The following is a 22,763-nucleotide window of genomic DNA, read 5'->3' on the forward strand; positions in this document are numbered from 1 at the left end:
TGACCAAGTATCCAATCTCTGGTAAAGGTAGTCCCCGCTACCGAAATTTGAGTCGTCACCCGGAAGCTGGCTGACAGGACCATGCGACGCAGAAAAACTGACCAATCAACGGAACAGCTCTTCACATTTCTCCCAGGGGTACTTCACTCTTCAACGCAGTTTGAACACGTAGATCATCCACGCCGAACATTCCGATCGCCATTTTTGCCGGTGTCACATAAGCGACTGGTAATACGGTAGTAACGGCACCTCGTGTTCCGAAGTAATCCACTTATACGCCGGTTTGTATTACATTACAATAAGGCCCTAGGGAAATAAATACCGACTGCCTCCCAGCAAGCAGGTGCCAGATGTACCTAATTTTGAAACCCAGCATGTCGAGTAACGGGTATCTGAGCAAAGAGAGTATACTTGCGCTAGGAGACAAAGAGTAAGTCTCGCTTTTGATCTCCGAACTCAAGACCAACATGAAAACCTATTTCTGACCGGGTGCCATCAAGCCCAGAATATGCAGAATGGCAAAAGGCGAATCCCGAAGACGATGAGATGGATTGGTCGAACATCGAAATTGCTCGTGCCGCTGTAGACGAATGGAGCCGTGAGCAATGCAATTTACTGCCTGACCAGGGCATCCTCATGAATATCCCCATGCGCGATGGCTATCAGTCGTCCCTGCGTATATTCAGACCCACCTTTTCTGAAAGCTGTCCCATCCCCAGCCCTCCATCTCCGGTTATTGTCCTCATTCACGGTGGAGCATTTTGCTGTGGCGACAATTCTAATTTTGCTGCCCAGGCCGTCGCCCTTCGTGCTTTGTATAGCGCAACCGTCGTTCTGACATCTTATCGGCTGGTACCCGAGCATCCCTTCCCCGTCGGTCAACAAGACATTTGGGATTCACTGGAATGGCTTGCCAAAAACGCGGAAAGTGCGCTGGGAGCTGACATGAACGCTGGGTTTATAGTAGGAGGGGTGAGCTCTGGGGGTAACGCTGCGGCAACAATTGGGCAGATGTGGGTGGATGAGTATGCGAATGAGGATCACAGCCCACAGAACAGCAGCCGACCGAAACTCACGGGAATCTGGCTGTCAGTGCCATTCCTTTTTTCCTCTAGAGATCACGTCCCCAAGGAATACCAGGAGCTGTTCTGGAGCCGTGAACAGTTCAAAGGTGATAGCACAAGCGGGGAGATACCCGCAGCAGTCGTCAAGATGCAACAGTGGGACACAAGAAGTCGGTGGTATAGCCCAATCAACTCACCTAACCCCGAGCCTCATAAAATTCTAGCAAAGCATGGGCTGAGGGTGCACTTTCAAGCTGCTGGGCGGTGCTTTGCTCGCGATGATTCTCTTATCTACGAGCGTATACTGTCCCAGAATGGAGTGGAGACCAAATTAGACATATATCCAGGAGTGAGTCTTGAGCATGAATTATACATCGCTAGCCGGCAAAAGCATATACAAAAGCTATAGCGTTCGTGATACTAATAGCGCGTCCAACAGTGCCCCCATGCTCATTTCGCCGGGATAGAGATAAGTGAATCCCGCCGGTGCAACTTGGAGATGTTCAAGGGATTTGCATGGCTACTCAGGAAAAGCGCACCTTCGGAGGAGCAAATCGTATCAACAGTCCGCCGGGTTGCTCCTTCGATCATTATTTGAATACGAGAGGCCTTTCTATGACACTTGCGCCGTGTCTATTCAATCTTGAATGCTGATATAGCCCATTATTCTATTCGCGAGTATTGAAGAAATTATCATTATGCGTGGTGGTACATTGGACCAAGAATCTGACGCTTAAGACATAGAGGAACATATTAAGAAGAGCGGTATATCACCAAGTATATATAGCAGTAGCCGCGTTATATTTGCCAGGAAGGGGTTCGAGCCGAATATTTGTCCTGATCAAGCTTCAATGTGGCCCGTAGTTGACTGCTCATCCCCTTTTTTTGGCCTTGGAGACCCAGTGTAGCGTGCAACAGGAACTGCGACCAAGAAGCATAGAATAGCACTGGTCAGAGTCATGCCGGCCCAGCCCGCGTGGATACGAACGAGGCCCCCAACGAGAGGACCAGTGAGCTGACCAGTGGCTGTAGCCATGTTGAAGAGAGCATAGGCCTGCGCCATTGGACTCTTGTCACCAAAAATACCCGGACTTTTCTCTTCACATGCTTGAATGGCCTGGAATACTTCCGTCATTGAGATGATCTGGATCATCAGGACAGTGAAGCCAATAACGACGAGTAATCCAACGAGGAGAGCTTTATCGGGATCACTGTCATGCTGGACGAAGCGAAGGGAAAAAAGCGCAGTTCCAGTTACAACCAAGGAGCCAAATCCAGCGCCACGGGTGCCTATGCGATCCAGGGCCCTTCCCACCCAGCCTCCAGTTAGACTGGGGATTGAAAGAGCAAGGAAAATCAAACCAGCACCCTTGGAAGACCACTGAAAATTTTCCATGACAAACAATGGAATTGTCTACGATCATAGTCGGGTTAGCGAGGCTGGAAGCAAAGTAGTGGTAGCTTGTCGCTTTGACGGCACCAAATTCTTACCGTCTCTACCACTCCCAGTGTAAATCCGACCGTGGCAGTGACAAGCAATGAAGTGAGGAGACGAGCAGAGCTCAGAAGTTGTAGAATAGGGGCTTTTTTGCTGCCATTCCTGATGCCTTCAGAGCTGCTACTAGTGGATGACCGGCCCAAGAGAGGTGACTGTTCGTTCTGGGGATCTGCACGAGGGAAACCGTCGGCAAAGGTCTCGTAAGAAGTATTCTTTGGCGCGGTAGAACCATCGTCCCATTCTTTGGCCGCTGTATTGAATGTCAGGAAGACTCAAGTAGTGTCAAGTGGAAGCCCATCTTGGAACATACTAGATTTCTCAATCATAGTCAGCCTCAATACGATTTCCAAGATAATCATCACGGAAGGGAGAATGAAAACGCCATAGTATCCAAATTCATCATATCTGGAGACATGTTAGCCCCAATTATCCAACTAACGTAGAGTGCTTATACAATCATTAATGATCGGGGCGACATACGTTACACCACCAAGCATCGGCCCGAGGAGGGAACCCAGTGTCATGCCAGTACTGGTATTACCCATTGCTTCACCCATACGTTCCGGAGCGACATTATCCACAAGCATGGCCAGGCCGACAACCCATACAGTGGCGGCCGACAGGCCTTGACACGCTCGAGCGATAACGAGAGTTCCAGGAGAGTTCGCGAGAGCAAACAGGCCAGTCGATACAGCTAGAGCTGCAAGCCCGAGAACAAATGGAAGCTGACGACTCCGAACGTGATCCGCTGCATACCCAATCACGGCTAGGAAAAAAGTGTCTCTGTTAGAGTTGATTGGCGAGAATTGAGAATGCAAGAATGGTCAGTGACTCACGAGATCCAACCAAAAGGGCACAGGCGTAAACCGCAAGTAAAACAGAGATCCAATATTGAGCTTTATATGTTCGTCAGTATCCGTGCGAAATAATCACTCAAGGGATCGGAATAGAGAATAAATGGGGAGGGGAGAGGGGTAGATACCATCTTTTTCCGGAACGCCTGCGTGTGCGACCAAAGACTTAGGTATGATCGGTATGATCTCCGACGAAGTTCAGCTTTTCCGGCTATTTTTTCCTTGAAGAAAATGAACTCACCAAGCTGTACAAAAGAACATCCTAGAAACTAGGAGTATTAGTCCACGGTGTTCATATTGTGAGTAACATTCTGTTGACTTACAGTAGTCATGGCCATGGTGACAACAATGATGATGAAACGCTCGGATGACCGAACGGACAGAAGCCATGGTTTCTTTGAGGTTGTTTCTGCCATTCTCACTGTAAGATGATAGCAATTAGTCTTCTAAAGACCACTAGATATTTTTGTGCTGGACCTCTGGAGGATGACGGCTATAGAGCTGACAGAAGGATGGATGAACAAGTACAACCCCCTTGGGGTCCCTGTCTAAGCCCGCTGATTTCCCCTACACCTGCTTGTTAACCTTATCTTTGCCCCGAGGGATGGATCTAGGGATGCATCTAGTTAGTGGATAGTGATGCTTATGAAAATCTGCTCATGTCGCGAAGATAGACCCACTTGCGAACTCACGAATGGCAATCAATGCCTAGCCTGGAAAGAGCTGCAAGAACCCAATTTTGAGCGAAAATCCATGCAGGGAGGCAAAACGTGTTCAGCTCTTGGGAGCACCATTTTTATTATACTATAGCCCAGGAGTGAATCGCGAGATGGAGCTCACAGGCAGGAAGAAAGTCATGGTGGTTGTAATTGTTGTTCTACATAGTATCTTTCCAGCAGGCCTCAAAAAGCAGTCTTCGCCACCTCATCGGCTAGCTCGTAGTGACGAGATTAGCCGGGGGAAAGGGGCGGGGGTTGTGGTTAGTTCACGGTGATCTGGCCGCTACGGATTTATTCGGGGTCCATTTATTAGCATCGGCTTTTGCCACGTTAATCAGGGTGATATTGTGAGACAAGACGTCATCGACGCACTTCAACAAATTCTCACAAACGAAAAGCCAACACATTGTAGATTGTGCCGCCACAATACGAGCTGGTACGCATACTCCCTTACTTGACGTCGTTTCATTCCCCTTTCGACCATACTAGTTTCGGACGTGGGTCCCCTCGTGTTCGACTACGCGAGCGGGCCGGGAACATCGCTCCCGAGGTTCCAAGATCTGGGAAACTCTCGTCTGGGGGATTCACGGCAAATCATCGTAATGACGTGTTACGGATGAGCTCCCATCCCAAAAAAAGCCGTCAAGTTTTCAATGAAAAATTATTTACGCCCGAAGAGTACTTGCACGTTCCTATAGCTGGACCCACTATTGGTTCGTGAGGTGTACACGACAAGACAGCTCCACTAAAAGGGAGGCGAACATGCGATGGCACTAAGAGGAGATATTCATTGGTGGATTGTGACGAACACCTTAGTTGATCAGCTCGTATCCATGCAGCCACCACCCTTGGTGCGGCCGTCCGGCCCACGATGTGTAGGTTTTGGTTCGCAGAGTAGGTAAACTTTAAAGTAGAGCAGACCTTGCTGGATTAGTCACAGAGTTGCCAATCCCCTATGCCTGTTATACTGTGATACCCTAGTATGCAGATCTTACCTGAATTTAGAAACAACTCGCTTATTACCGAGGTGTCTTCAGCCGAGGTGGAGTTCTTCTTGGATCTAGATCTCAGACAAACCTTGCATGCCTGACCCCCACTTCCCCGGAGTTCTTATCCGCTGTGGGGACTGTCATTCAGCTGTCTTCCCCACGAACCTGTCCCATCGGTATTACAGTACTGTAATTACACATCAACGAAGCTGGTGGGGCCGCCCTTGGAAAGATCCACAGAGAGATCAGAGTTTAGATACAGTGTCCCGGTATTCGAATGCTGCCTTACAGTACGAGGTATATAACAAGTTCTGGTATGTTCCTGGGTTTCGGCTTTTAATCCAGTTCTGTATTGTATGATGTCGGGCTTGATGAACCCAACCTTGCAATGATTTGTCGGAAAGGGAGGCCTTGCCTTGCCTGAGCAGGGGTTACGAGCCTTGATATCTCAGAGGTAGAGTACAGATCCAGTAATCCATGATCAACTCAAGCTATATGTGAGAATTTTGGGTGCAGGGTCTATTCTGAATGTGGGTTCTGAATGTGGTAAAACTGCTGCTGGATTTGCCATAACAGTCCACGATTGAACATTGACACTGAATATCTGTAGTTCCTCAGCATTATTCTCAATATTGCCAAGGTCTTTTTACTTGGCTAGAAATTGACCTAAAATAGAATCTAGAGCCTCCCTCACGCCAGGGAAGCTAGAAGGCTCATCTTCTCAACCATAGTCGCAAGCATCTCATCCGCCCTCTTCTGATCCACATAAACACTGGTTGTACAAATCTGCAACTCATGTTCTTGTTCCCTTGGAGTGGAAACTAAGACAAATTCCCGCACTGCCTTCGAAATAAGAGGATTATAAGCCATACTAGTGCTGACTTTCACATCGCCCATAGTTGGCGCGTCCCCCAGATATTCATTGTCTTGATGCAGAATATATGTTCCATATTGCGTGTCCCGTGGCCATGAAGTGCAGTGGTCTACCAAGTTCTGGAAATCAATCAGATCGTGTGCCATAGTTGCCAAGTGTTGTCTCTGCACCTGGTCTAAAAGACCCAGGAGGTCCGCCGTGGTATCCTGGCAGTTGTCCACCCGCACAGGAATGATCTTGGCCAGGTGACCAGCAATTCGGTCCTCGCCATCATGTGCATGGGCCCGACCGTGGATAAGCTGTCCGAAAACCACATCGGTTTTCCTGGTATACCTTGCAAGTGTCATTGCCCAGGCTAGTTTTACTACCGTTGCGCGCGTGATGGCCCCGGGAGTAGACAAAAGAGGGATAGTTTGTACCGAGAATATGAAATCCTCTCCAGGAAGGTCAATGGTCGCGTCACACAGGTGTGTCATTGAAGAACCGTGTAAGATTTGGCGCCAGAAGGCGTAGGTCGCTTCATTTTGCTGCGTACTATATTGAGATATCCATGCAGCAAAGGGAAGTGGTGCTGGAAGGGGGCATCGAGCCTCATATAGTGCCATCCAGTCCTGGAGGAGGAGGATCCAAGACTCGCCATCACACAATGGTAAAGGAAGGCGAATAATCAGACTATGTTCTCTCTCACTTCGAGAGACAAGCACAAAAGAAAGTCCCAAGACGCTTGTGGGAACCTTCACGGTTCCATCATACTTGCAAAATGCTTCTTCAAATGCAGAAATGGCCATATCGGTCTCAAAGTACTGGAAGGGCAGATCCGCTTTGCGTAGAACAACCTGTAATAATTGACCATCATGAGAAGCAAACACTGTTCGGAGAACAGCGTGGCGTTGTACCAACTGATCACATGCCATCTTGATTCTCAATGGGTCAATCTTCCCATCCATCCGTATAAGAGGGTAGTGTGGAGGGAAGCGCTCAACATAGGACTGCATGTCGGTGGCAGGAAGAACGTCGACAATCTCCTCTGGTCGAGTAAATGGCAGCTTTGGAGCAATAATGTCGCGAACAAATGATTCAGAATCCCTAATCCCTGGCATAAGGGCAAAAGGGCTTGGCTCTACGAGCTGAATCTGAGCCTCAGGGGCTGCATCTTCAGCGACAGAATTGAGCATTGATAGCTGCGAATAAGCGAATACGTCGGCGACCGTGAACCACAGGTCCCTTTCTCGACCAAGACTGACAAGCTTCATGGCAGTGAGTGAGTTTCCTCCAAGCACGAAGAAGTCATCATCCATTCCAATCCGCTGGGGAGAAATTGCCAGTGCCTGAGCCACAGCACCATGTAGTCGCTGCTCCCGATCAGTCAATGGGCGACGCTTATCCTTGTTGCCAATGTATCGATCAAGCGCATCGACTGATAAGCCGTGCACAAGAGACCGCAAATAATGGCGATCAACTTTTCCGGTAGCCGTCAGAGGCAAATTGGCAACCGGGAGAAATAGAGTAGGGATCATGAATTCTGGCAGCGACGCTTTGACGTCCTCTCTCAGCTTGGAACACAAATTGGAGAAGGTATCGCTTGATGGTAATAGCCCTCGACTTTGGCTACCGGAGGGCGTATGGAGAAATGCGACGAGAAGTGCGTCTCCTTCACTGTGTTGTACCACATCAACGATGATGTCGCGAGCGTGTTGGAGCTTACGAGAAAGCTGAGCTTCAATTTCACCCAGCTCAATGCGTTGCCCTCTAATCTTGACTTGCAAGTCCTTGCGACCAAGCAGATAGATAGATCCATCCTCGTTGTATCGTCCCAGATCGCCTGTCTTATAGACCCGACTGTTAAGTCTCTGAGTCACGGATAGCCATGGTAGATCATGGTAGAAGGTGGTACGGTTTTGATCAGGCGTGTTCAGATATCCGCGACCGACTATAGGTCCTTCAATACAGATCTCGCCGACTTCGCCCACAGGCACCAAGCGTGTGATATCGTTGGGATCAACGAGCCAGAGATGACATCCCATTGGCCGCCCCAGGTTTCTCGGATCCGAAACTTTGGAGACATGCTCATGTACAGCACACGCGACAGAGCACTCAGTTGGTCCGTAGGTAATGGTCATCTGCACCTGATCCGCCCACCGATCTAGTTCTTGTTGCGGTGTAAGCTCCCCAGTTACAAGCAGATTCTTGAGTGTTGGGAAATCACGGGGGTCGAGGGACTTCAAAACTGAGGGAGTCAAGCAAATGAAATTGGCCTGAAAGATAGAAAAGGCTTGCACTAGGCTGTTGTGCCGTTCCTCTTCACTGGGAATGCATACGCAACCCCCCCTCCAGCAATGTCGTCACCATCTCCATAATCGATCCATCAAAGGCGTAGGACGCAAACTGGAAGACCCGTGATTCTGCACCGATTGACCAGGCCTTGGCATGGGCTGCCGCCGAGCTGCAGTACTGGCCATGCTCGATCTGGATTCCCTTGGGCTTGCCAGTAGACCCTGAAGTGAACGCGACGTATGCGAGGTTTGTGAATTGAGCAGTGGCGGTGACTTCGCCAGTTTCATGGCGCCAAGGTGCCTCTTCGCTGTTGACATCAATCACGCAGATAGGCACATTTAGCTGCCCTGTGGTTTCTGTATCGTCTTTGAAACATAGGACCATAGTCACGTTTGTATCCGCGCACATGTCCTTCAAACGATCTAATGGATGCGATGGGCTCTAGCAGCACAAATGCGCCGCCCGCCCGGAGTATGGCCAGGATTAGCACCGGTGACCATCTCGACCGGTGTAAATAGAGAGCGATCCTGCTTTCTGGAACAGTCCCCTTTGCCTGGAGGTGGTTTGCAAGCTGCGCAGAATGTAGATCCAGATCTCCATAGGTGAAATTACCATCCCAAGCACATACTGCGGGCGACGAAAGGCGATTCTGGGATCGTTCTATGATCAGGTCATGAATACACGCATCTATCGGGGGAATAGCGTGTTGATTCCAGCGTTGAATTTTAGCCAGATCAGCTGGCGAAAGGGCACCCGAGGGACTCATCATGATTGATGGGCAATTGCTGTGTTTCTGCTTAGTTGGAGGAGATAGCTAGCACTGATCACACAAATACCGTCTCTGTATATCCTCCGTACCTGGCTGCCCGAGCTTGGTATAGGAACCGTATTTGTGGCGCGCAACTGGAGAAACGAGGAGTGGACCCAGTGCGATCAATCAACAATCAAGGGTGGAGAAAGACGAGCTTCATTTCCCCACCAGTTCGTCAGCTGTGACACGTCGGGTATCCACTTGGATCTGCTCATCGTATCTGGACGTATAATGATACAGGATACAGAGTCGCGAGTAAGCGCCCCGTCCGGCTACTCTGGCCTCAGCTTCATCCCAACTTGCTCAAAACTGACGACGGCCATTGATCTAATTACATTAGTCTAGAATCCCGTTGACGCCCTGGTACATGAAATGTTTTGGACATCGCTGGCACTTATCGCGGTCGTTATTAGCTGTGTTGGTGATACCCTACTTGTGCGTCTCTAATGCTATACATCGCTAATCTAGTGTCTAGTGGGTGGCCGTCCATGCGGCGCTCTTCTTGTATCACTTGTTCATCAACCCATTGAGGCACTTCCCTGGCCCCAAATGTGATGCTCTTTCCCAGCTCATTGGGTCCTACCACCTGGTAAAAGGTGACTCATGTAAATATATTGCCAAGCTACATGAGCAATATGGCGATGCCGTTCGTACCGCTTCAAATGAGCTCTCGTTCACAACCCCGACAGCATGGCAGGAGATATACGGCGTGAAGACGGATTGGGACGATGTATACGAGAAAAATCCCATTCTCTACGTCCTTGGTCCCCAACCAGTATCGAACATTTTCTTCTGTCCAGGAAGAGAGCATGCCCGAATCCGCAAGCACATCATGCCGGCCTTTTCAGGGCGGGCGCTGCATGAACAGGAATCACTCATGCGTCGAACTCTAGACCAACTCATCGATGCTCTTCGAAATCGCTCGGGGAAGGCAAATTTCCCCAACCAGGACGGTGTCGTCAATATGGCCGCCTGGTCAGTTTTTCAGGTGACAGATGTTCTTACACTTTTGGCCTTGGGGCAAAGTTGGGACACTTTGAAAACTGGAGAGTATCCGGGTTTCATCACCGATCTCTATGGAACCTTGAAGGATTCTACCAAGGTTCGCGCCGCACATCGGCTTAAGCCCTACCATCTGATCATCAAGCGCTTTGTTTCGAACGATTTCGGGACAGCATTTCTGGAATACTTCACCCAGGCTCAAAGCGCGGTGACCAACCGACGGGCCGAGAAAGCCTCGGACAAGAAAGACTTTATCCAGTATGTTGCCCCTGGCTTGACGGATGAGGAGATGTTTGAGAACCTCAATATGTTGGTTGTGGCTGGGCTCGATTCTACAGCCGCCATTCTCAGTGCGGCCATATTTTACATCACCCAGAATCCGGACAGCTATGACAAACTGGTCCATGAGATCCAGTCCACATTCAAGAGCGATGAAGAAATCACCATTGCGAGTGTCTCGGGGTTGAGGTATCTCAAGGCGGTGATTGATGAGACCATGCGCCTGCACCCCAGTGTACCTGTGGGTTTACCTCGCTTGGTTCCCAAAGGTGGCCGCTTCATTGACGGGTACTGGGTCCCCGAAGGTGTACGATGCCCCAGAAACTTCTACTCTTTCAGTGCCAGCATGTACTTACTTCGTGCCTCTATAGACTTGGGTATCTGTGGCACAATATAGTGCTTACCGCTCTCCAAAATACTTTGCCAAGCCTCATCAGTTCATCCCGGAACGATGGACCGACACGACGACTTATGCGACCGATAACCACTTCGTGTTTCGACCTTTCTCAACTGGGGCGCGTGGATGCATTGGTAAAACGTTCGTCATGTCCTCAATCTGCTTTGCTTAAAACCTACTGCTAATTTGATTCCAAGCTTCGCGTATGCCAACATCCGTATGGCACTGGCACTACTTCTCTGGAATTTTGATCTAAAAGCACAACCGGGAAATATCGATCCGGATTCACTGAAGGAATACGGGCTGTGGGAGCATCATCCCGTTTTTGTTCAAGTGAAGGAACGAGTTTGAACCGAGATAAGGTCCTTGTAGCCAATTATAACAGTTATGTTACACTATGCTCTACCCATATGGCTATTCGCCGCGCAGCATTCACATGCGCCGCTCTCTTTACGACGCTAAATCGTCTAGCGTAACGTAGGGAAGAGTATCCCGTAGGAACCTCCATTCATGATGCCCCCAACCTTCGTAGCTGGAAAAGAATCTTCGCAAAAGCAAATTGCTTATAGCCCCACTGCGCGATTTTTCAGGATCTCTTAAGCCAGATCTGCGGAAATATGGTGGCGTCGCTGGGATAGATGGCGCTGCACCGCGATCCTACAGTGTTTGGTAATTTCGGTACAGGTACGGAAAAATTGGAAACTGTTCCCCCTGTACGGAGTACGGAAAGAATCAAACACATCAATACCGAACGGATTGTCCACGGGTTTTACCTTTTGATCACTCAGCTCGTGACTTCTTCTGGAGGAAATTATACATCCTGTAGTCGCTGGCAAGTGAATTGGCTATCACCCACAATGATTTATAGCACCCTACTCTTAGGGGTTATTGTCCTCTATCTAGCATGGACCGGAGCAAGCTGGGTTCGACAAATGCGCCGGGCCACTGCGACCGGCCTGCGGTGGACAGTCTTTCCCTATGCTGAGCTGAATACCTTTTGGTTGACACTTTGCTCCTTTGATTCTGTGCTTCATATTATCAACTTCTGGCTTCCTGCTTGGTTGACAGATGTTGTCAACGACAATGTGATGACCCATCATTTCTGGGTGAAGGATCGCCGTACAAGACAACTCGGCAAGCTCTATGTGGTAGCAACTCCAGATAACCTGTGTTGCCATGTTGCAGATGCGGCGGTGATATCCCAAATATGTAGCTCCCGATCCGGCTTTCCGAAGCCACTGGAGGTGTACGGTAAGTGTTCTACGTTCTTCGTGATCTGGTAATCACCTTGTTGTTGCGCCGTATTTTAACAACTTGCATTGCAGGATCAATGATGCTATACGGGCCGAATGTGGTTGCGGTATGTGTTGCATCCCTTTCTTGCGTTTTGTTTTTTCAAATCTTGTCTCCCCGATGTTAACCACATATACATGCAGACTGAAGGTAAAGAATGGACTCGCCATCGGCGGCACACGATTGCTGCTTTTGGTGAAAATACCATCGCAACTGTTTGGCAGGAAACTGTTCGACAGACCACGCAGATGTTAGACCACTGGTGCAAAAAGTATACCATGGGAACGACACTTCAGCTGAGTCCAAAAGATGACATTCTGAAGCTCACATTGAATGTGCTCTGTGCAGCTGGATTTGGGGTGCAGTTGCCTTTCCAAGCAACCTCCAAAGCAGATGACAGCAGCATATCAACTATGTTCCGTGACACAGCACACCCCCTTCCTGGCTTTCAGTTCACGCTGCGCGCCGTCATGGAGTACATGATGGGCCACTGGAATTCAATTTTCATGGCAAATACAATGCTTCCTACATGGATGCCTCGGGCACTTGTACCTTTCTTCAAGGATGACTTTGCCGCCTACGACGATTTGGGCAAATACATGAATGCCATGATAGCACAAGCCAATCAAGACATACCAAAGGAAGGGCTCAGTGCACGAGGACAGAATGTACTGCAAGGCCTTGTGCGCGCACAGAACTTGGTAGACGACGAAGATGAATCGAAGAAAAGCTCGCTAAGTGAGATCGAGGTGTTAGGCAATACTCACGTCATGATGCTAGCCCACGAAAGCACGGGGGGCTACCATTCGTTTCGCTCTGGTATTGTTGGCCCTGCACCAAGATATACAGGAATGGATGTACGAAGGGATCTGCAACGCCATGGATGGTAACCCTACCAGCCTAAATGAATGGGATTACGCAACCATGTATCCTCAGTTGGTGGCACCCCTATGTGTGATGCTCGAGACGATGCGAATGTACCCGCCTGCACCAGTCATTCTCAGGACGACTGCGCAGGATGCGGAGCCGCTGCAGCACGAAGGAGGAGCCGTTATGCTCCCCCCAGGTAGCCACGTCTGTTTCAACATCACCAGTCTTCATTACAATACTGAATATTGGGGCCCCGATGCTTCAAAGTTTGAGCCTTCTCGTTGGGACCGACGAAATCGAGACAGCTTCTTGGCACAGAATGAGGATCGACCTGGAAACGTTGCTGCCGGCCTGGAGTATCCAACAATACACAGACCAATCCGTGGGTCATACATTCCCTTCAGCGACGGGCTGCGTGCGTGCTTGGGCAAAAAGTTTGCGCAAGTCGAGTTCGTTGCCTTCCTCGCTGTGATATTTTCTCGATATAGGGTAGATTTTGCTTGTGCGCCGGGGCAAAAGAAGGAAGCTCATGAAAAGGCAAAGAAGGCGTTGGAGGAGAGCATTTGCGCTGCTTTGGCGTTGGACATGACGGTTGAAATTCCTTTATCTTTCACACCCAGGACATAAAGTAAAGGGTTGAGAGCTGTATACCTGCATACTCTATGTATTACACCAGTCCATCTACAGATACACCGCACACTAAACGAGGGTTTGACCGAGCATTACCAGTTGTGTCGAGGCAGTGTGGATTAGACACACAGTACCTTCTCAAACTTACTTTGAACTAGGTCCTAGGCTTTTGACTAGACTGCCATTATCGGTTGGACGTCAAGATCCCTCTATGGCTCAGCTCCTAGGCATGCGACCCCGAACAGCAATCCTCCCCCAAGTAAAAGGGCGGTAATTGGTACCGTCAACAGTGACGAGAGATTCACCGGAAGTGGCATGGCCTCGATAAGCGCAATGTAAGCCATATCGTATGAATAGAATGCGCCGAGCCCTATCAACCAGCTACTAACCCAGACATATCCAACCGCTTTCTTCCACACGGCTGTTTTTGTATCTTTCTCTTTTTCGTTGCTGTCACTCGAAGTAAGTCGTGACCAGAGCTCTTGGGCTCCATCTTCAATGATTATACCCAGGGCAAATGAGGTAAAGAATGCAACAGCGCCAGGTTTATCAAACGTTGATCCTTTATATTGCGCTGCGAGATGAATCAAACCAGAAAGCAAGAATGACAAGGCAATATTCGTGTAGCGTTCAAGTATTGACGGTCGAGGCATGCGGAGGATGTCACGGAGGAGGAAGGAACTCGTCGCTGTCAACGGCCAACGGAGCTGTTGATGCCAGTATTTTCTATAAAAGAGTTTCCCAATCAGCACACGACCAAATTTCCAACTCTCCAACAGAAACTGACCCCCAGAAGTTCCGTATGCTGTAGGCCTCAAAACTACTCCCAAACATTGGGGGCCAATTCGCAGGCTCGGAGATCCCCAAGCCAACCGCCACAATGGATGTGGCACGCCACTTAAAGTCCAGGGACAAACGAGCGAGAAGATGCCAAATCACAACATTGATAGTCACTTCAACAAGCCAGGAGTGCTTCGCAGTAGTGGTGGGTTCAAGCAGTACTGCAATGATTTCATTCCAAATGAACTCGTCCTCACGAATCATCCGCTGCATGAAATCTAGGGCGAGATACTGCCAGCTTATCACTGCTAGCTGACGCACCAGGAAACGACTGCGCGTGGGATTGGCGCCAAGCCAAGCGGGCATCTTGGGCACATTGCGCACTTGCCAGCGCGTCCCAACTGCAGAGTAATCCATCGTCAATCGCATAGCGGTCCATATGCTTGCCATCCGCGAGTTTTGGTCCTCAGGTTTCTGCTGTGCTTGCAGATCCTGATAGTCGATTCCCTTGAAGAGAACCATGGTGTGTAACAGTACTGGAAGAGGGCTGATACGCTGCATCACATCGCTCGGGTTACTCATGCTTAGCAGGTGTATATACCTTCCATGTATGACGACCAGGGCTATCAGAATTACAACATTGAGCCATCGCAGTGGGTGACCCTTTTTGGTGGTGCAGAGCAAGAGTATGGTCGTAAGCGGCTGGAGGTTTGTGACAACCCAGGAAGCCAGCACGGGAGAGATATCCATAGTAGCGGTGGGGAGGGGGAGATCGAGGGTGCAGCGTGGATGTTTTATCTAGAGATCAAATAATTCGACCGGTCGCAAGTTGACAATGAACATTTCATGATCCCCTGGACTGATGGTATTGTATTGTCACTGTGACAGGCACTACTCATGCATTGGGGTGGGATCTGCATCGAGCTCGTTGGGTCGTGACCCAAGTAAGCCCCCCAAAATACCACTATTTACGCGCTAAAGAACTTCACTAGCTCCAACACATACCACAACGGTAATATTGGCGTATGGTGACAAGAACTAGACTGTAACTTCCTCAATTGCGCGCGCTTCCCGTACTCCTTTCCCTCAGATCAAACCACCCGGAATAAACCCTCTGACAACATGGAGCCAATTACTACGATCCATAAAACTGTCTATGATGGTATCAATGCTGCTCTACCATCGCAATGCCAGCGTGGTAAAACGGTCCTGATCACTGGTGGTGCCGGCGGAATCGGTTTCGCTATAGCCCGTGCGTTCGCAATTGCAAATGCCTCGCATTTGATCTTGTTGGGACGCGACCGGCTTCGCCTAGAAAGAGCAACAAAACGCCTACAACAAGAAGTTCCGTCGTTCTCGGGTCAGGTCATGACTCAAGTAGTAGAGCTTGCGGACCCCGATAGCCTGGAATGTGTCTGGAAAAATGTCCTGGAAACTTCCTTGGCAGTCGATGTGCTTATTCTCAATGCGGCATACATGGGCGAGAGCCAGGATATTCTGCAAAATGGGTGGCGCCAAGTCTGGGAGCAGTATGAGGTGAATGTGCGCGGGAATCTGACGCTCGTCGACAAATTCGTACGGCAGACACAAGTCGAAGGGAGAAGCAAAAAGGTAAATACAGTGAACCAATATTCTCAGAGATCTTTGATAATTACCTCTTTTTTCAGTTCATTGTGGATGTGACGTCAGATGCAATCAATAACTACGAAGCCATGGAAGGCCAACGACCTTATGCCGCGACAAAAGCAGCCTGGACTTGCCTTCTGCAACATATTGCATTCGAAATCCCGGTATCAGACGTTCAAATCATCAATATGCACCCTGGTGGCATTTACACAGACACCATCGCCCAAATGCTGCCGCGGGATTGCTATGAATGGGACAATGGTGCGATGCACTTCTTCGATCCAATACATTATGCTCCTGCTAACATAGATACTTTCATAGAAACTCTCCCTGGGAACTTTGCTGTATGGGCTGCGACGAATGAGGCAGCTTTCCTTCATGGACGATATTGTTGGGCAGGATGGGATATAGAGGAGATGCGGAAGAAACTGGGCGATAAGGAGTTGGCAAATCAGCAGTTTTTGAGGGTCGGGGTGATCGGAGTCAAAGACGCCGTGTTACAAGAATGATATAAAATAAAAGGAGCCGAATTTGTTTATGTATTCGGATCACAGGTACATTCATGAAGATCGCAGGTGGATACTATACAGGGAATCCGAGCTACTCAAACGCTGCGATGTTTTCAGACAACCAGTTCATCAAAGGCTTCTGCAGTTGGCCGGTCCGGAGAGCTTCGTAGATGATTGAGATCCAGCTACCCACCGTCTTCTTTGGTCTTCCATTGAGTTGATCGCTCTCCACAGTGGGATGCTCAGTAAACCCTTGGTGGAAGGGGACATGCAGATCCTTCCGAACAAAAGCATAGATCAATTTGGATCCCATACCCAGCAACTCTTCCGTGTGCTGGTGAGCGAAAAACGCATCCTTGTTCTCATCATAGGCACGGACCAAAGCACTCAAAGCCTGGGTTTTCCAAGCTCCCAAAATAGCGGTCATATCAAGAGGCTCTCGAGGGGTAGAGGTTTTGCATTGTACGAGAACCTGGAGAATAATCGCCAATGAGGAGTCCACCAGGATTTGGCAACGAGCCGTCGCCTCTAACTTTGAAGTCGTCTTCCAGTTGCTGGCCATGTGGCGTTCCAGGGCATTGGCCAACATAGTCCGCTCCTCCGAGGACAGATATGGGGCAAAGCCACTCAGCGTGGGAGGAATTATTGAAGAGAGCCTTGACAAGAAAGCCAGATGCATGGCTCGGAGATCAAGCGCTTGGCAAGCGATATAGATAAATGCGGCGGACATAAGGGAGACAAGTTCAGCGGACTGCAGCGTATAGCGTGCTGAGACAAACGCCATCGAGTTGACTGACTGGTTCTGCATCTCCGCAGATTGCACGTGGGAGCTGACCGGATTGGCAAGATATCCCAATTCAGCCATGTATGCAGCCATACTGATGTCCACGCCCTTCATTGTAAAGGAGCAGTTTGGATCATCCGCAACGAGGTTGGTGGGCAACCCATTGCTCAAGTCTGGGTTCATCATCTCCGTAGATTGGGCAAACAACAGCTTTCCCATCATCTGAAGTGACAAACGCGACTTCTCCATTGCAGAAGTCATGGCGGCTGCCTGGAAGTTACAACCGTAGTAGATCTCACCATTCTCACTATCGACCAAGGGGTTGTCCGCTGTAGAGTTCAGCTCTACTTCAACCTGTTTGTGTGCAAGGAGAAGGTCTTCCAACTGCGGGCCAATCCACTGAGGCGCACTGCGTAGGGCGTACCGATCTTGCTCGAGTCCTTGCTCGTGGTGGTTCTTCTTGCTGAGAATGCCCTTGGCGAGAGAAGATCCTTGCAACATGGCCATCATGTTTCTCGAGGTTTCGATCTGTCCGGCATGAGGTCTGACGGCAGAGATAAAGTGATGAAAACTCTCCGAGCTACCCTGGAGCGCTTCTACTGCCATCGTTCCCAGCACCTGGGTCAGCACCGCCAGCTGATGTGTTTCAAACATGACCAGACTAGCCAGAGCGGTTGAAGAAGCAGTACCGTTCACTAGGCCCAGTCCCTCTTTTGGGCCTAATTGAGCAGGACTAACACCCGCAGCCTTTAATGCGTCCAACGCGGTAGTGACTTTCACACCAGTTGCGGGCAAAGCATTCGGCGTCTGCACAAGTATATCAGGGCTACCCTGGATCGCGCCGGCGATATAGGCCAGGGGCATCAAATCTCCAGAAGCTGAGACTGACCCTCGGAGTGGAACCACGGGCGTAATCCGCATTTCCAGTAGCTTCAAGACCGATTGGATCACAGGAATCGTGACGGCTGAATGACCGCGTGCTGAATGGTTGAGTCGAACAACCATTGTGGCACGCACCCATGACCCAGGCATGGCATGGGCCCCAAAACTACTGGAGCTATCCAGGGACCCGGGGTTCCTGTCTGCACTAACCAGAACACCCGCCTGTGTGAGCTGCAGCAATGCTGCTTGCAATGAGGCCCACTTGCCCGTGCGGGAGTCAGCACTTCCGCCAAATCCGGTGTTGACGCCTAGAATTTTGATTAAAAAGAAACTCCCACTGTAGACAATTGGGGCTGGTGTAATCACCATAAACATTGTGCCCTTTTGTGAGATGATCCATCAAGACATCCACGCTGGCCGTGATACGCTCTTGCACTGAATGATCATCGGTAAGCACCGGGGTGCAGTCGTAGCTACATTAGCTAGTCAGAAGGTTGTTCAGGGGATTTCACAAATGAAGTGCTTCTTACTATGAAGCTGCGACGACGGCTGCCAAATCCAAAGTACTACCATCAATGGCGATAGGCTCACCTGCAATATACTTTTGCAGACTGTCATATGCAGCACATGTCACAGCGAGGTGCGATTGAGCAGCAGGCTTGTTCAAGGTAGACCCCATGAGGACTTTCAGACTAAATAAACCAGCAGTTGAAGGCAGGGGGAGAAACAAACATCAGAAACAAAATCCACCACAGGAGCTCAAGTGGGATTTCAACTTGGTTGGTACCTTGAATAATTTGAATCTCGGCATGTTTCAGCGTTCCTGTTTTGATACATACCGGGTAAGAATTATTTTTACAAGCTAGCGTATTTCAATACGACACACAATATCCTGAATCTTCGGCCCCACCGGATACGAGATGCATGTTTTATGGCTCATCATACAGTAATGATCGGTTGGCGGAGAAATAGCATCAGCTAGCGAGCCCCACTGCCTAGTTTCCTTCCTGGCGGAATGCATGCTGTGTGGGGGCATATTTCAAGATGCAGATCCAGACCCCTCATAGTACCGATCTCTGCCCGGTTTAGATCGGGACCTGAGACTGATCCAGATCCATTCTCTTCCACCAGCGCTAATTCCCCTCTCTCAACCATATCCACTCCACTAGTTCTGTCCACAAATGAAAGTGATAGGTATACTTCGCTTTGCGAAGTGGGCTAAATCGGTGGCTGTGGATGCCTGCACTCTCACCGCTTCTTAGACGGCTTCGTTGTCGATTGGTGATGGTAGCATCAAGTTAAATTTACAGCCCCTTTCACCATCCCATTCCGGGAGCCACTCCTCCCTCCACCGCGAAGCTGAGGATCTGGGATAGCCATGACGAATTTTACGCCAACAACCCACAAGGGTCCATACGACGCCATCAGCGCCGCTCACGCCGACCTTTCCCAAGTTGGTCGTACTGTGCTGATCACAGGTGGCTCCAAGGGCATCGGGTTTGCCATTGCCCGCGCATTCGCAATCGCCGGAGTTACTCGGGTGATTCTAGTTGCTCGAGGTGGCGCTGCGCTGGATATGGCCGTGCTCAATTTGGAATCGGAGTTTCAGGCAACAGTGATCCCCATTACGTGCGATATAGGGGACCCGACCGATATTGAGGCGTTATGGGCGCAGCTGAATGATCGACAAATTGCTGTAGACGTGCTCGTTCTAAACGCTGCTTGTGTACAGGCCCAGGAATCATCTATGCTCGGTCTTGGGTGGCAAAAAACCTGGCAGTTGTTTGAGACCAATGTCCGAGGAAATATGATTCTGGTGGAGAAGATGATGAGCCAAGCAGACACAAAACAGAAGGTAAGCAGGAGATTGGATACGCCTTTGAAGCAACGATTTACTCATTAATCGTTGGATTCTTTAGGTAATTTTGAATGTTTCCAGCCCATTCATCCACGATCAGGCAATAGCAGCTGGGTTTCAGGCATATGCTAGCTCGAAATCCGCCTTTGCTAGTGCGCTACAGCATCTGGCTACAGAGACACCCCTAGAGCGGGCCCAGATCATCAGCTTTCATCCCGGGTTTATCTACAGTGAGGGCATGAGATCCATGGGCTGCACCCATGAAGATTTGGATTGGGATGACGGTACGTCCAGCCGATTCTTTTTAGGGTTAACATCGAGGCTTATTAGACAATCAGAAGAACTCCCTGCTAATTTCGCTGTCTGGGCCGCCTCTCCTAAAGCTGCCTTTTTGCATGGGCGGTTCGCGTGGGCGAAGTGGAACGTGGAGGAAATAGCAGACGCAGTACAGACCCGTCATGCTGATATCCTCAGAATAGGCGTCCATGGCTTGTGAAGTGGTGATATTGTATATAGTTAAAAGAGTTCGGAGTGACTACTACTATCTTCCGTCAGTCTAGATTAGACGAAATAAACAACATAGAATATTAAGCGTTAATTGAGTTTTGATCCGCTGCTGCTCTACTTCTCAAAATAGCATTATATATCTGTAGCTCTGCTCATCCTCCTCCCATACCATTGACTCACCATTCTTCCACATATATTCATCTTCAATTCTATTGTATGAAGTCAACGAGTCCTTTGCTGATGTTCTCTGACCATCTTCATCCTCATGGTTTCGCTACTGTGATCATCAGTGCCACCGTCTTCCCGTTTGGGGAGAGAGGTCATTCCTCTCCGCTTCATCAAGGCTTGCCCATCCAATAATCAATCCACGCTGATGACCCAAAACTGGCAGAAGGATACGACCAGCTATGTGCCCATATCTTGAATCCCGCTATTCATTCGCCACATATGGCCACACAGTGTCTATTCCTTGTCAACTGACCGCATCCCTGTCTACACAGACTTATATCTACATAGCCCTGGTGAAGTTACGGTTTCGAAGATACACATGCGCGCAGACACATACCTAGGAATAGATTCAACCAGATTGAGGGATTGTCGTTCTGCATGCAGATGTCTCTCTCACGCATACAAGATGCTATGGTCGTGTGGGGTGTTTGTCGCCCTATTTGGTCTATTTTCCCCGTAATACTAATTCGTTCCTCTTTCACATATCTTCATTATGAGCCGTTCTATTTGATAATACGGAATAAGTATCCAGATCTATTTGGTCAGAATTATTCAAAGCTCTTGGCATGACTCTTGAACCAGGCTGGAGCTGTTGTCAGATTCTGTGCAGCCATTGGGCGGCCCAATGCCTGTGCTGTGGCCTTTTTCAACTGGGCCGCAGTATCTGTCTCACTTGGGGTAGCAAAATACAAGCCACCGGTAGTTTGAGTGAAGCCAAACATCAATTTCACATCTTGGAGCTCATGAATACCATGAGTCTCGAAAGCTTCCCACGAAGGAAGGATTGGAGCAAAACGCGATGGATGCCCAGTTGCTACAGGATGACGTCAGTTGATAATTCTGAGCCAACAAAGGGTCGAGGCAGTGCATACCTTGCTGGAAATCTTGAACTAACTGGTCGAAGCTACAAATATGGCTGATTCCATGGACGAAGTGACCATTCCAGCGACCGGGATTCAGAAATATACCGTGAACAATATCTCCCCAGTCTTCTACCACACTCAAGAATGGTACGCGCTCATCGCCACCCCAGTAAGGGACACGAAAGGTCCGAATGCCCTCAGCGTCAGGGAAATGGGGGAATCCGCCAAAGACTGGGGCAACTTCTTTGCCAAGGAAGTTTTCGAAAAACCATGCAGCACCAATGGGTATGACAGTCTCGAAGCTTCCGAGACTCTGGGCGTATTTTTCTATCTGGTACTTCACTAGAGAAGGGGAGTGAGCTGACACACGAAAGATGACCAGGAAGGGTGGGAGGTCATACTATCCATGGCTTTCATGCGGACCTTGCCCTCCGTCATCTCAGTGCATGGTGGCCCTGAGCTAAAGACAAAGTGTTTCACTCTGGCGGCAGTCGCGGCATCGACGATTGTCTTGCCCAAGTCGAATTCGGTTGGGCCATCTGGGTTTGCAAACACCTTATCGTCCGAGTTGATGTTTACAAAAGCGCCCCAGCTCCCTTCAAATGCCGCTCGAATTTCTTCGGCTTTGAAGCCATCAGCTTGAACAATCTCAGCTCCCGCAGCAGCTAGCGCTTGACTTGCAGGAGATGAGGGAGTGCGCGTGATGGCTCGGACACGGAAGGAGGAGTTTTGGAGGAGGGACCGGACAACGGAGCTCCCTTGATTCCCAGTCGCTCCAAAAACTGTAATAAGGCTCATGTTCAGAACACTATGTATAAGAAATAGAAGTCAAGAAAGAGCACAAAGCAACCTCTGGATGTTAATGAGCCATTGGTATATTGAGGCAGAGAGAGGGTGCCCCTCGGTCGTGTTCGGTATGGGTTTACAACCCACAGCCAAGAACGCCCTCTGCAACTGTGGAGTACATTAGCTCAGAAGCTAGCAAGGGATCAACGCTGGAGAATAACCCCGTATGCATCTCCTACCGACATGATCAGCGGCAGGGTTCTAGGATCTCAATACAATGATACAGGTGGGGACATTACGCCTTTCAGGTATTTACGTATTTATGTATTCGTGTATCTATGTATTTGTGTCATTTTATACACGGTATAGAAGAGCGATATATGTCC

At 49.4% G+C, this 22,763-nt stretch overlaps 10 protein-coding genes across 10 annotated transcripts; 5 read left to right on the top strand and 5 right to left on the bottom strand.

Moving 5' to 3' along the window:
* Positions 1-374: 374 nt before the first annotated feature.
* On the top strand, positions 375-1,662 carry N7468_000773 (uncharacterized protein; the record flags this gene model as incomplete). Its single annotated transcript, XM_058470070.1, has 3 exons — positions 375-430; positions 501-1,413; positions 1,492-1,662. The coding sequence occupies 3 exons, from the start codon at positions 375-377 to the stop codon at positions 1,660-1,662; spliced, it is 1,140 nt and encodes a 379-aa protein (XP_058333211.1).
* Positions 1,663-1,905: 243 nt separating this feature from the next.
* Positions 1,906-3,832, bottom strand: N7468_000774 (MFS transporter; the record flags this gene model as incomplete). The annotated part of the gene is made up of 8 exons (XM_058470071.1): positions 1,906-2,478; positions 2,556-2,812; positions 2,873-2,967; positions 3,043-3,328; positions 3,399-3,458; positions 3,545-3,602; positions 3,658-3,678; positions 3,740-3,832. The coding sequence occupies 8 exons, from the start codon at positions 3,830-3,832 to the stop codon at positions 1,906-1,908; spliced, it is 1,443 nt and encodes a 480-aa protein (XP_058333212.1).
* A 1,982-nt stretch (positions 3,833-5,814) lies between these two features.
* Positions 5,815-8,680, bottom strand: N7468_000775 (uncharacterized protein; the record flags this gene model as incomplete). Its single annotated transcript, XM_058470072.1, has 2 exons — positions 5,815-8,225; positions 8,317-8,680. 2 exons carry the CDS (start codon positions 8,678-8,680, stop codon positions 5,815-5,817), a joined length of 2,775 nt encoding a protein of 924 aa, XP_058333213.1.
* Positions 8,681-9,455: 775 nt separating this feature from the next.
* Positions 9,456-11,112, top strand: N7468_000776 (cytochrome P450; the record flags this gene model as incomplete). Its single annotated transcript, XM_058470073.1, has 4 exons — positions 9,456-9,518; positions 9,559-10,671; positions 10,736-10,902; positions 10,959-11,112. The coding sequence occupies 4 exons, from the start codon at positions 9,456-9,458 to the stop codon at positions 11,110-11,112; spliced, it is 1,497 nt and encodes a 498-aa protein (XP_058333214.1).
* A 581-nt stretch (positions 11,113-11,693) lies between these two features.
* Positions 11,694-13,551, top strand: N7468_000777 (cytochrome P450; the record flags this gene model as incomplete). The annotated part of the gene is made up of 4 exons (XM_058470074.1): positions 11,694-12,012; positions 12,087-12,121; positions 12,198-12,792; positions 12,845-13,551. 4 exons carry the CDS (start codon positions 11,694-11,696, stop codon positions 13,549-13,551), a joined length of 1,656 nt encoding a protein of 551 aa, XP_058333215.1.
* A 239-nt stretch (positions 13,552-13,790) lies between these two features.
* On the bottom strand, positions 13,791-15,084 carry N7468_000778 (wax synthase family protein; the record flags this gene model as incomplete). The annotated part of the gene is made up of 2 exons (XM_058470075.1): positions 13,791-14,280; positions 14,342-15,084. Coding segments are annotated over 2 exons (1,233 nt in total), but the record flags the coding sequence as incomplete, so codon positions are not given.
* Positions 15,085-15,456: 372 nt separating this feature from the next.
* On the top strand, positions 15,457-16,469 carry N7468_000779 (Sorbose reductase SOU1; the record flags this gene model as incomplete). Its single annotated transcript, XM_058470076.1, has 2 exons — positions 15,457-15,945; positions 16,002-16,469. 2 exons carry the CDS (start codon positions 15,457-15,459, stop codon positions 16,467-16,469), a joined length of 957 nt encoding a protein of 318 aa, XP_058333217.1.
* A 91-nt stretch (positions 16,470-16,560) lies between these two features.
* On the bottom strand, positions 16,561-18,814 carry N7468_000780 (phenylalanine ammonia-lyase; the record flags this gene model as incomplete). The annotated part of the gene is made up of 3 exons (XM_058470077.1): positions 16,561-18,443; positions 18,502-18,608; positions 18,666-18,814. 3 exons carry the CDS (start codon positions 18,812-18,814, stop codon positions 16,561-16,563), a joined length of 2,139 nt encoding a protein of 712 aa, XP_058333218.1.
* A 699-nt stretch (positions 18,815-19,513) lies between these two features.
* Positions 19,514-20,489, top strand: N7468_000781 (uncharacterized protein; the record flags this gene model as incomplete). The annotated part of the gene is made up of 3 exons (XM_058470078.1): positions 19,514-19,990; positions 20,055-20,277; positions 20,332-20,489. The coding sequence occupies 3 exons, from the start codon at positions 19,514-19,516 to the stop codon at positions 20,487-20,489; spliced, it is 858 nt and encodes a 285-aa protein (XP_058333219.1).
* Positions 20,490-21,276: 787 nt separating this feature from the next.
* On the bottom strand, positions 21,277-22,398 carry N7468_000782 (NmrA/HSCARG family protein; the record flags this gene model as incomplete). Its single annotated transcript, XM_058470079.1, has 3 exons — positions 21,277-21,542; positions 21,601-21,933; positions 21,993-22,398. Coding segments are annotated over 3 exons (1,005 nt in total), but the record flags the coding sequence as incomplete, so codon positions are not given.
* Between the last annotated feature and the right edge of the window lie 365 nt (positions 22,399-22,763).

Source organism: Penicillium chermesinum (assembly GCF_028974085.1).
Source record: "Penicillium chermesinum strain IBT 19713 chromosome Unknown utg000002l:1.0-5270490.0:1.0-5274688.0, whole genome shotgun sequence".
NCBI lineage: Eukaryota > Fungi > Ascomycota > Eurotiomycetes > Eurotiales > Aspergillaceae > Penicillium > Penicillium chermesinum.